Here is a 13,005-nt window from a genome sequence, read left to right as displayed (position 1 = left end):
ATAAAGTGAAAATAAATTTTCTAAAGTGAATAAGTCCCATATTCCTCTTTACCAATGTATTGTATTTTTTTAATCAAAAACCAACTTGAACCATCCACGTACAGAATTAAAAAGTAAATGAGGTGACACTTACATTATTTTTTCATAATTATTCCAAAAGCACTTTCATCGGATATCCCGCATCATCAGTCATATATATTTATATAAAATTACATATCTAACATAAAAAAATTAAAATTAAAAGATTAAAATTACAATTACATATTCAATCATATGAAGTAAGTTAAGTAGAATAACTACATATATATATATATATATATATATATATATATATATATATATATATATATATATATATATACATATGATATCATAATTAAAAAATTTAAAGTTAAATTTAAATTAAAAAAATAAATAGAACAAATTTATACTATGTAACCTGGCCAGACAATGTTACCTTACTGAGTAGATTTGAATTAAATTATTTATATACATTATGATTATTTCTACTTTTATCTAAAAACATGCTGCCATCTGTTACTGCTTTTATAAGTGTCATCTTCATATGTCTGAAAGTTGATCAAGTTGGAATTTTTTTTTTATTTATATATATAAAATCGCTCCAAAATGTCCAAACTTTTACTATTATTATTTTAATTAAATTTCTTGATTTCCACTATTTCCAAATTTGTCCTAATATCAGATACAGAATGTTTGTTATTAATAAGATGGTCAGCAACATTAGATAAACCAAATTTACCATTTTTATAATGTCTAATATGTTTTAAAAATCTAGTTTTAAAAGACCTATTGTACTTACCTATATGTATATGGTCATACTTGTATTGATCTATATGTATTGATCATTTTATTTTATAAATTCTGCATGAATTATATAAGTCAATGTGATTGTTATTTTTTAAATATTTTATTTTATGATTTTTTTGTTTTGCATGTCGGTTTAAATTTACTTTTATTGTAAATATTAGTTATATTTTCAACAACATTATCAGTGTATAACTATTATAGCTATCAGTGTATAACTATTATAACTTTAAATATATGTTGTCAATTTTTTGTGTATCATTTATAGGTATAAGAGTTGTAGTATTATCAATTTTTGAAATTTGTTTTTTGTATTTATTATCAATTAAAGAAACATAACCATTATGTTAGCAATTTGTTTTTATAATATCTATTTTTTGTTTAATTTATTATTTTTAATACACTCTATAATTAATCGCTTTATTAACCATGGTTGTACATGTATTAATTTTGTGTGAACATGGATGATTTGAATTTCTATGTATTGTAATTTTATTGGTTGTGAATTTCCTATATACTGACATTATAAAATTATCATTTTTGTTAATTTTGATATTAACATCTAAAAAATTAATTTTTCTATTTATGTCAATTTCAAAAGTAAATTTCAAACTATTATAATAAGAATTAATTTTGAATAAAATTAATTATTAAATGTTTATTGTGTATAATGGGATTATAAACTACAAAGACATCATCAACATACTGAGTCGATAATAGAATATCATGAGTATGAATAATGTCATAAATAATTTTATTTTCAAAATCCTTAAATAAATTTCGAACATGATAGCTGATAATGGAAAACCAATTGGTAAAGTATTTTCCTGAGTATAAGATTTATCATTAAGTTTAAAGTAATTTTGTTTGCAAATATTTCTACAATAGTAATAATATTATCAATAAACAATGGGTCTTCATTATTGTATATTAATTTTTTTTTTTATTATTTGAATTGTTTTCTCTATGGGTATGCTAAGGCACATATTATTAATGTTATAACTTACCATCCTATTTTTTTCTCCAATTGTTAAATCTTTTAATTTATTTACAAATTCAAATCAGTCCGTTTTTATATTCTATTTATAATCCAAATTTATTTTTAATCTAAGTATTTTATCTATTATTTTGGATATAATATAAGATGGAGCAGTTGTGAAATCAATCAAAGATTTAGACATATATATTGCAAAAAAATTTTTTTTTTTCAGTGTACAGCAACCACTCGTAAAGTGAACTATATATTATTTTATTAACTTGTGAATATATTAAGTATATTTTTGTTGTTTATCAGTTTAACTTTAACTTATAAATTTTTCATTTTTATTTTAGACGATGAGTTGTGGTTTGGATGCAAGTACTAGAATCTATGCATGTCGTGTGGATAATGTTCATTTAGGTATAATGGAAATAGTCACAGGTTTAGCTACAGCAGATAAAAAGAAAAAGAAGTCAAAAGATCTAAACAGTTCTGTTGATAGACAAGAAGGAGATAATGATGATGATGATGATGATGATGAAGAAATATCTAATCGTGGTAGAACTAAAAAAAGAAAGGTAGATGGCAACTTGTTATTTTTATTTTATCAAAAATCTTTTTACCTGAATTTGTTAAGTGAGATAAAATTAATCTGAATATTATGTTGGTGTGTTAGTATACAGTGTTACCTAACATCTGCAGTTCTTTTTTCCTATTACAATCAGCTTCTACTTATTTCAATGAGAAAGATGAAAAGATGGAAAGTATAGGAGGAAAAACCGTAAACAGCAGAGAATTGTGCCTTTAACCTGAACTTTAGCTTATTGATATTGATCTAAATGATATATGTGTAGTTATTGTAAAGGATTTTGAGTTTGACTTATGAAGCTACTTTGAAAAATATTTGGGGATGTTTTGAACTTTTAATCTTCTCCTAATGATTGCATAGTTGTTCTTTCTGCCTTTTGCCATACTCCTATACTTATAATGTGTGTTGTGTTGCTTTGTAACTATTTTTTAAAAATATGTTGCCTTCTGATAGGTACGATTTACAGTATAAATATTACATATCTAGATATAGATATTAGAGGCCAAATTCAAATAATTTATATTTGAATTTAATCTTTAAAAATATTTGTATTTATATTTATACGTTAATATTTATTTTTATAATTTAAATATATCATCGCTTGGAAAATCTTCGGTATTAAAGTTTTTTTTTTTTTTTTTTTTTTTTTTTTTGCTGAAGTAGGATTTTTGTTTCTTTTGATAGTTTTGGTCTTTCTCTAGCATTTGGTCAGACCTCCTACTTATTAAGCCATATTTAAAAATTAATAAAGTAAATTTTCAAAACCTTTCAAATGCAAGCTTTCTTATTGTTTGGATAAATCTCATTTGTTGCTGTTACATGGGATTACATTGACTCTTACATTGAGTTTTTCAGAATATTTGTAATCTTCACATAAAACTTTTTTGTATACCATTATGCCTGTATTAGGTTTTTCTGAATTATTATTAAGTTTCCATATGGTAAAATGTCCCGTATGTAGCCTTATGCACATGGTAGATAATGGAAGTTGAACTACTTAATAAAGAAGTTGTTGAAGAAAAACATAATAACAGTAGCGTAAACGATGAAGCAATGGTACAAATAATACTGAAGGTAATGATGTAAGTGACAGGCATGCAAAGTCAGTGTTCTAGTAATGAAATTGATCAGATTGTTTAATGAAATAATAAAGAAAATTGTCAAGCAAATAATAATGAAAATACGCAACTGATAATAATGAAAAATAAAAGAATCATATAAGAAGAAAGGAAACAAACAATGCCAGCAAAGAATTGAATATCATTCCTGGCTTTGCCCTGATAAATTTTTAATTCAAATACAGCAAAGGGTTTATTAATGACTTAATTAATATTTAAAGGAATCAATAATAATTAATCAATAAGGCTAAAATTTTCAGTAAAAAATTTTGGTCTTAATAGCCATGACAAATGATGTTTTTACCTTAGAAATTTTTTAATAATAACAACAATTTAATCACATCTATTTTTACTTCCTTGTACGAAGTAAAGGAAGTATTGTGATCGCGAAAAATTTTGGTTTTCAGATTTCAACGGAATAGCCATTTTAACCATCCCCGAATCCATTTTGACTAGTTTCGGCGTGACATCTGTTAATATGTAAGTATGTATGTATGTATTTTATATACGTACGTATGTATGTTGCATAACTCAAATTGATTCATCATAGGATGTTAAAATTTTGGATTTAGGTCTGTTGTAACATTTAGTTGTGCACCTCCCTTTTTAATTGCAATCGTCTGAACCAAAATTGTCCAAAAAAGCCCTTTTGTATTTTGGACTTTTTTTAACTGCAGTAACAAGTATTCAATGAGAGCTTTTCAATGATATTTTGTAAGTGGTACTTATTTTCATTGGTTCCAGAGTTATAGCCAAATTAAATTTTAATTAAAATTCCCCTTTAAGATCCAAATATTAGAATTATTAATAAAATAAAATTTTAAGTATTATGCAATACTAACTCTAAAATTATGTTACAACAAATAAAAAGATGATTGATTATTAAAATACACTTTAAAAATCAAATAAAACATTTGTTTATATTCTGATTATGCGCAGTTATAGAAGTCAACAAGAAAGTTGTTTTCTATTATAACTACTGATGTTATGTTTTTTAACTTCTATAACCAGCTGACTGCCATTAAAACAGTATTAACTTTACTTTTACATCTGCTTTAAATTGTTATTCATGTTTTTTTTGGAGATAAATCATCAAGTGGTACTTTTTTTTTGATAAATTGGGATTGACAAAAAGTTATTAAGTGGTTCTCAAAGAATTAAAGAAAACTTGAATTGCAAGTGATAATTATTGTGTTGCATTCAAATTATGTAATTGTAAACCCCGTTCAGTAGTACCCAATAATGAGTAATTAATAATTTTCTTTTATTGTTAGATGAATGCTTTTGAAAAGCCTACTTTTATTATAATTATAATTTATTATAATTATAATTATAATTATAAGTAGGAAATTATATTCACCCATAATGTTTCTCATTTGATTTGATTTTTACATTTTAAAGAAGTGTAATTTTTAATTGTAATTGCAATTTTGTTATTAGGCAGTTTTAGCTTCATCATCAAAAGCAGTTAATAGAAATTGTATAGAAGTAGCTAACTGGATGTCTCGTAAAGCTATTGAACCGAATTTCACAGCACTATTTAATCTGTCAAGAATGACACAAAGTCGTGGAGCTGGTTTATCGCTTTTAAAAGATTCTGTTTCACTTATGCCTGACAAAACATCAACACAAACATCATGTGAACAATCAACTGTAGAGACAGAGTTTCCTGGTAGGTGTATTAAATTACATTTATCATTGTAAATATTTAATATCATATTTATTGTTTGCCATTTGTAAGCATTTTAATGTACATCTCTTTGGAGACTTAAATCTGAATGAATAAGGTTAGGATGGTAGAAGAGTGGCTTATTTTACTGATTTTAAGTTTAATGATTAGAATATAATAAAACTTTTTCTCTTAGTTGCATATTTTCTGTTAAAGCTAAGTTTCTTGTAATTATCTTAAATTCGTACTTTTTGAAGATGAACTGTTGTGCAAAATTAAGATTAAACCTATCTGTGCGTTGCAGTAATGGGCTGAATATTTTATCAGTGTTAATTGAATGGATTGTAAAAATTGGGAATTCAAAAGAAGAATATGATTAATGGAGTTTTTGAAAATTAACTTAAAAGATTTATTTAATACCAGGTGCCAAGGAAACATATAATGCCCACTTCCTTTCAGCAGTGCCGCTTATATAGATAGGGTATTGCCATGTTTCCTTCTATCATTTTGTATTACTTCCACTTTTATTATATATATTAGTAGATGTATAAGGGATGTTAATTTTTGCAATTATGTGCTTAGATTAACATTGTAGCTGTTAATTAATTTAGTAGGGTTATTTCTTTTCTCTTATAAGTTTATATAACTAGATAAATAATTAATGCATCAGCTGAATGTTAAGGCAAATAACAAACTTAGTATATTTCTATAATAAATAACAAGTCACTAAATCAGAGTTGAGTATAATATAACAAATATTTTGCAAATATAAACATTATCTTTTATTTGATTATTCATTTTAATGCTGAGGAACGCCTATATAAATAGTAAATTAGAAAATGTTAGCGTTAATATGTTAAAATTATTATGAATTATAAAATTGTGTTTGGCTTTTGTTTATTGCATTTGTATATTTTTTTCAGATTCTCTATCTATAAATTCACCATTATTTAGCTCTTCGTTTAAATTTGAGTGGGATAAAAAATCGAATGATAAAAATTGTACTTCAACAATCAGTGAAATAGAAAATGAAGCAATGCAAACACTTGAGGATAAATCAGTGATTGTTGATAGAGGTATATGCACTGATTCTCAGGATATTACTTCTGATGATGACAACTTTATGACTCCAGGTAAAGTATTTAGATATATGTGCTGTATCTGGAAGGAAGTAGTACTGTTTTATTATTAAAAAATACAAATAGGTATCAACAGAACAGTTTTATTACATGGAAGAATATACCGTAAGGGAAGAAATTACTTTAAAGGAGCATATCTTTTTTTACATAATTTGCATTCAAAGTTTTCCTCAGTAGTTGGTCCTTTTAAGTTTGGGTTGTAACGATGGTATCTGACAATTTCACACTAGAAAATGGAATAACACAGGGAAGTGTTATCTTGTTTGCCATAAACATAAACGCTATAATAAATTGTGTGTGGAAATCTGTTTTGTATTTTTTATTTGAAGATTTTTCAATTTACATTGGGGAGCTGTTCGAGTATACATGTTGTACTTCTATCAAGCTGTGGTCCATTCCTGCTTGGACTACGGCTGTGTGGCTTATTCATTTGCATGAGCCACTGATTTTATGATGTTTGATGTAGTCCATCATTCATTTGTCCATTTTGCTACAGGTGTATTTTATTTAAGCCCTGTGGGGTAAGTCTTCTAGTGGACAGTGGTTAGCCATCTCTTTGGTATAGATAAAACCAAATGATCTGCTCCTTTGTAGCTTGGATTAAAGCGCAACCAAATCATTCAACCTTTGATGCCGATGTTCTCTAACCTGCATTTTAGTCGATATCAGGAACAGCCGAGATCTACTGCTCCGCTAGACATCAGAGCTCAGCGCCTTTTCTTATTTTTAAGTAAACAATTACCTCCAGTTCTTACTGTTACTGAATATTATTACCCCGCATGGCGGCCTTCTCTTGTAAATGTTTGCATTAGTCTTTTCAATATCAAAAAGTACATGAATCCGGTTATCTTACAAGGAAAATTTTATAATATTGTAAATAGCATAAATCCTGATGGTATAGTTTATACAGATAGCTCTAACAAGATAACTACGTTGGTTGTGCTTCTATGTTTGGCAGTTGTACATACATGTTTTGCCTTCCCAGTACTATCAGTGTTTTCAATATGGAGCTGTATGCTATTAGTAAGGCTGTAAATATAATTATCCCAACATGTTGACTCATACTTGTCTGTTCAGATTCCATGAGTGCCTTGCAGGCGATTAGTGATATGTACTCTAGAACCCTGTTGTGCATGAGATACAATCTGTTATTTTTAAAATGATTCACCATAACATAAATGTGAGGTTCTGCTGGATCTCCAGCCAATGAACGTATGATAGTATGGCAAAAGAGGCTTGTTTGCAGCCTCTTTTCACTAATTGTGTTATTTTGAATGATCTTATCTGGTTTCTTAAGAGAGTGGTTTGTGATGAGTGGCAGAGTGGAATGCTACCATTAATAAACTTTTCCAATTAAGAACACTGTATCAGTATGGAGCTCTTTAAGCAGGAATAATTGTTAAGAGGATGCTATTATTTGATGTTTGTGAATAGGGCACATTAAATCCATTCATGTACATCTCATGACCCAGACTGATGCACCTGTTTGTGTTCGCTGCGACTGTGAACTAATTGTACACCACTTCCCTGTGAATTGTGTCTGTAATGCGGCATTGCATCGTAAATCTAAATTAGGGGCTGACATTTGAAAAAAATGTTATCTTACTATTTCTTAAGGCTGTGAATCTATTATAATATTTGATTATTAGTATAATGTGTTTCGTGTATGTATGCCAGATGGTAATTTTGTTGTTTTAAAGTTGGATTTTTAATACTGTATTTCATTGTAGTTTGAAATACAAACTTTACATCTAGGCACTTATATCTATGCTGTACGGTATGAGGAATAGTTTTCGTTATATTGTTTTACATTTGAATTGTTGATTTTATTTATTTATTTATTTATTTTTTTTATATTATGATGTTATGTAATGTTTAAGTTTGGTGTTATTAAGTTAAATTGTTTCATAAAGTAATATTGTGTCCAGGCGCTGATAACAACGCTTTATTGTATGCTCAAGAAAAAAAAAATTTAATAATTTCTAACGTTATTAATGCACCTTTCTTATCTTAATCAGTTTTTCATTTCTTTCTCAAAGAACGGTATGGCCAATGAAGATAACCACTGTTGTATAGTATTTTTTATGTAGGCATTGTTGTAGTACTGACCAGGAAGGGATCACTTCGGATGAAGAAGCAAGTGGTAGTCAGAACCGCTGAGTCAGGACTATAAGATGGGTGCTTCAATTGCTCCCAGCCAAATCATTTGATCAGATTTTCAGTTTTACTGGTGATATGTGGGTAAACATTGTAGTGAACAACAAAACCCCATAACTGAGTATGCCTCTCTTGTTGTTTTGGATTGCACGGTGCAGTTTTTTTGGGAGTATTACAATAAAGCGAAGCATTAATAGTCTCACCTCTCTTCAAGAATACGATCTAAAAAACCTCTTCTTATCTAATAAAGCAGTGTATATGATCTTTTATGTTGAGTTAGTGGTTTGAACTTGAATTTTTTTCAGAGATCTGTGTGCCACCATTCAATAAACTACTGTTTGGATTCTGTAGTAATGTGAGAGACTCAAGTCTCATCACCATTCTTAATTCAGCTCAAAAAATTATCATATTAATTTTCATAGTGGGTGAGAAATGAGAAAAGTCTGAGCAGTCTTGATTGCTTCATTTTGTAAGTTCTTTCAACATATTCAGCATCCAACAGGAGCAGAGTGTGCAATAGCCTAGATTTTGTGTTATGATTTCTTGTAGATCTATAGGAATTTTTAGATAATTCAATATGAATAGATTGTAAACAATTGATTTTCTTTGTAAATAATCAATTTTTTATCCACTCTTTTATCAACCGAATCTTTATTCATGACAGCTTTACTTATTATGTACATTACTCCATCCCTTACTGAACTGCCGCATCAACTTTCTAACCAATCCATTACTCATAGTTTTTTTTACCAAAAACTTCACCAATTTGCTAAGGAAGGTCAGTTGGTTTGACATTTTTCACTTTTAAAAATCAAATAACTGCCCTCTTTCATAATTGGCAGGATTCTCGATTGACTTGAACATTTAAAATTTGTTTAATCAACTGTAAACAAATGTTATTGAACTTGTAATGGGATCTATTAAAAGCTGATGAATGAGAATATGGTGCACATGTTCAGAGCTGCAATCACAGTGCTGTGGCAACGGTATTAGGAAATGGTACTTGATTTTTGGATATGTCTTGTAAATTGCATGTAATTATATTGAATTGAATTATGCATACATGGTAAAATGATTTTTGATTCCCATATTCTGTTCTACTCATACTTCAAATGTTAAGCTGTGCATCAATTAATTATTTATGCTTGAGTAACTATTTAGAGATTTACAGCTAGATAACATAATTTACAAAAATAATCTTTTTGTTAAGATATACCATCCAGTAAATACATATAAAATTATAATCATTCAGAATTATTTCTATAAAATAAAAACTGTTAAAAGTTATTGACAAAGAAAGTTATATAACTAATGACAGTTTGGTTAATATCACTAATTTGACATCAACAGCCTGAAGATTATAGATTAAATATAAATCTACATTTTAAGATAATACACTTTAAGATGTATATGATTAAGACAATTTAAATTAAAATAATTAAAGGAGTAAGAATGTAGGTTTAAAAAAAAATTATTTTTACTGTTTCTATAACCTTTGTTATAATAATATCTCTGTTTGTTCTAAGATGGACCCGATTTAGATTTTGATGAACCAGTAAAACCTGATGTACCTGATTGTAATATTGATTCTGTGAAAATTGAAGAAGAGAGTAAATGTTCATTAAAACAAAACAGGAGAGGAAAGGAACATATTGATGCATTAAGTTTAGTTAAATCTAAACTGGTTTTAGCAGACGGTGAAAATGATTATTCATATATGAATACAGATGTTATACCCATGTTGTGGGCTGGACCAGATCACTGGAAACCTATATTTAAAAGAGGTATTTATTTATTTTTATTTAATATTTTTGTGTTGCACTCTGATAAGCATTTTATCATTTTTGATCTGTTTGTGGTAAGTGATGTTGAGTTATTTTTATTTGCATTGTTCTGCATGTTTTGTAGTTAGATTAGATATTCCTTGTTGAATTAAAATGAATGAGAGCTTCCTCTGTTGTCATAGTTTTTAAAGAATGAATAATTTCGTAGTATGAAATAGCAATTCACTATATTTCTCTTGTTTTTATGTTATCTTCCATTACAGACATACATCATAATACTGATAAAGCTAATATTAAGACAGTATTAGATTTAGCAAATTTTATAAAAGTAAATAAATAAAAGTTACAAATTTTTCTTCTGTGAGAACAACTTGGACTTTGAAGTTTTAAAAATATTAACTTTTGTACTGTACGATCTGATTCAAAAGTCAGCATTATTAACTTAAATTCATTATTGCTTAAAAAAGGTTATTTAATTTTACTGGGCTGTTTTGTATAGAGAAATGGTATCTTCATGGCGATCTCTTTGTTGCCCACAACAAAATATTCTGCAGGCTACATCCTCAGTTCATCTAGGATGCAAAGTTCTACTGGAATTACACTTGAAATTAATCATGAGCAGTTGTTAATTTTCTTTTAAAGTATCCAGAAGATGATACTCTAATTTCTACCTTGGCTTAGCTATTACATCTGGAGCTTTTTACTTTACATAGGTTGTCTAACCATTGCTTTATGCACCACATACCCACAGATAGCTCTAAATCCCAGCACAAATAAACTGTTTACAGGTTAAAGTCACTATCTCACCTTATTGATATTATTTGGATGATTATTGTGTAGTGTCTAGAAGAGCCACAGTGGTAATATTATGAATACCACTCAATTTCCTTTTCAGGATGAAATAGACAATATTTTCAAAATTGACTGTGATACACTTCTTTTCATACTAACAGAAAATATATTATAAAAATTGTTTCATGGCCTCTTCCTCTATTCAGAAAATTTACTCATAATTAGAATAGCAAGATTATCTCTGTAACCTTGTGTATACCGTCCTTGTTCAGTTCATTTTAACTGGCAAGTTGTCTCTGTCAAGTTTCAGTTTAACAGCAGTGATAATATTCTACTTTGTGATGCTCCTACAGACACTAAAATTACTAAGGTTTATGCTGTCTATTAATTAATTTTGTTTAATTTAATGCATTTGTAAAAATGTTTTACATTTTAAGTGAAACAAATTTATTATTTGAAAATTATCTAAAAATCCAAGTAATTGTACTATGTTAATTTGGCAACACAAATAATAATTACTTTTTTTCTAGGTAAACCTGCTGTTGTTGCTGAATGTGCAGAAAAAAAGCCAAAAAAGATGAAAAAGAAATGGTCAGATGGTATATCATTTGAGGATTTTAGTATGCTAGATAGTATACTAAGTAAAAAAGTAAATTCATCATTACAGTCAAAAACTGTTAGAAAATGGTCAGAAAAGAAAGTTACGCTTCCAGTTAAAACAGAATATAAAGTGGATAATCTGTATAGGTGAATGTTATAAGTGAATTTTTCTTATGTGCCTTACTTTTTATTAAATTGTGAGAAATGTTTTTTTTCAGTACAGTAATTTTTTTTAAAGATGAAAAATATCTTTTCCCCTCTCAGGTGGAAATAAATAAGGTAAAAAAATTTGTTGAAATGCCAACAAAATTTGTTTCTGAACCCAGTGCTGATCTTGTAGTGTTATCTTTAATGACATCTATTTAATGTCTTGTATGATGGATATCATGTAAGTCGTTCCAATCACTTGTAAGTGATCTTTTTTTAACTTAGAAATAAAAGTGCCGTTAGGGCTATGTTAAATATGAAACAAATAGTTTCTATATACAGGTTTTTGTATCGTTAGGTTTATGTACAGTTCTGAATTTGTAAATATACGATGAAATTATTGTGTATGTAAAATTTTTTACCTTAAATAAAAGAAAATATGATCGTAATACAAGAAATAAGGTGATTCATTAATATAAATACAGGGTGTCCCATATAAAACGCAACCCATCAATCATCCATGAAATTTCAAAAGTCAAGCTTACTCCCATACTCGTTACTGAAATGGATTCGTCCAACATCTGAATATTGCGGCGACGCAGTAGAACACTACCGATAGTAACAACAATGCAATCATAACGTTCAGTGTATTGCTAAAGACAAGATGGTGTTTTCGCTAGATGAACGTGTTTTCATTGTTGAGTCGTACTTCAGTACGAAATCAGCGGTTGCAGTGCAAGATTTGTTTCGCCATAAGTACCCAGATAAACCAGCTCCTAACAAAACATCAGTATTAAGGTTAGTTGCAAAATTTAGAGAGACCGGTTCTGGTAATAACAAGGAACACAAATGATCTGCGTCAGTGTTGAATACAGATACAGTCACTGAAATCAAAGACCGATTACTTGCCTCGCCAAATAAATCGATCAGACGTTTGTCTGCTGAAATTAATTTATCTAAATCAACTGTTCATCGGGTGACCAAACAATTACAATTACGACCTTATCGCATTCAAACGGTTCATCGACTTCTTGAGCCCTACAAAGAAAAACGGCTACAGTATTGTCAATGGTTCTGTCGATTTCTGTGTGAGGGAATTAATGTTATGGATTCGTTATTTTTCACAGATGAAGCACGGTTTCATTTGGATGGCTACGTAAACAGCCAAAACAGTAGAATTTGGAGTGCTGAAAATCCCCACGTTTA

At 28.4% G+C, this 13,005-nt stretch overlaps 2 protein-coding genes across 3 annotated transcripts in view; one reads left to right on the top strand and one right to left on the bottom strand.

The window, feature by feature from the left end:
• Positions 1-13,005, bottom strand: part of LOC142329331 (UMP-CMP kinase 2, mitochondrial-like) — a 58,591-nt gene that overhangs the window by 2,506 nt on the left and 43,080 nt on the right. Inside the window, exon 5 of one of the 2 annotated variants that reach the window (XR_012757469.1) lies at positions 134-217. The exons of the other annotated variant lie outside the window; for it this stretch is intronic. The gene's annotated coding sequence lies outside the window, so the exon portion shown is untranslated. The remainder of the gene's footprint in view (positions 1-133; positions 218-13,005) is intronic. 2 annotated transcript variants of the gene reach the window in all.
• The window catches only part of barr (non-SMC condensin I complex subunit H), a 40,873-nt gene that overhangs the window by 15,743 nt on the left and 12,125 nt on the right, over positions 1-13,005 (top strand). Inside the window, exons 5-9 of the mRNA XM_075373815.1 lie at positions 2,158-2,382; positions 4,952-5,183; positions 6,104-6,313; positions 10,003-10,260; positions 11,583-11,799. Coding sequence (XP_075229930.1) covers positions 2,158-2,382; positions 4,952-5,183; positions 6,104-6,313; positions 10,003-10,260; positions 11,583-11,799 — 1,142 coding nt within the window. The remainder of the gene's footprint in view (positions 1-2,157; positions 2,383-4,951; positions 5,184-6,103; positions 6,314-10,002; positions 10,261-11,582; positions 11,800-13,005) is intronic.

Source organism: Lycorma delicatula, chromosome 8, assembly GCF_047948215.1.
Source record: "Lycorma delicatula isolate Av1 chromosome 8, ASM4794821v1, whole genome shotgun sequence".
Classification (NCBI taxonomy): Eukaryota; Metazoa; Arthropoda; class Insecta; order Hemiptera; family Fulgoridae; genus Lycorma; species Lycorma delicatula.
Note: the sequence above shows the minus strand (reverse complement) of the source record. Positions and strands in the feature narration are given on the sequence as shown.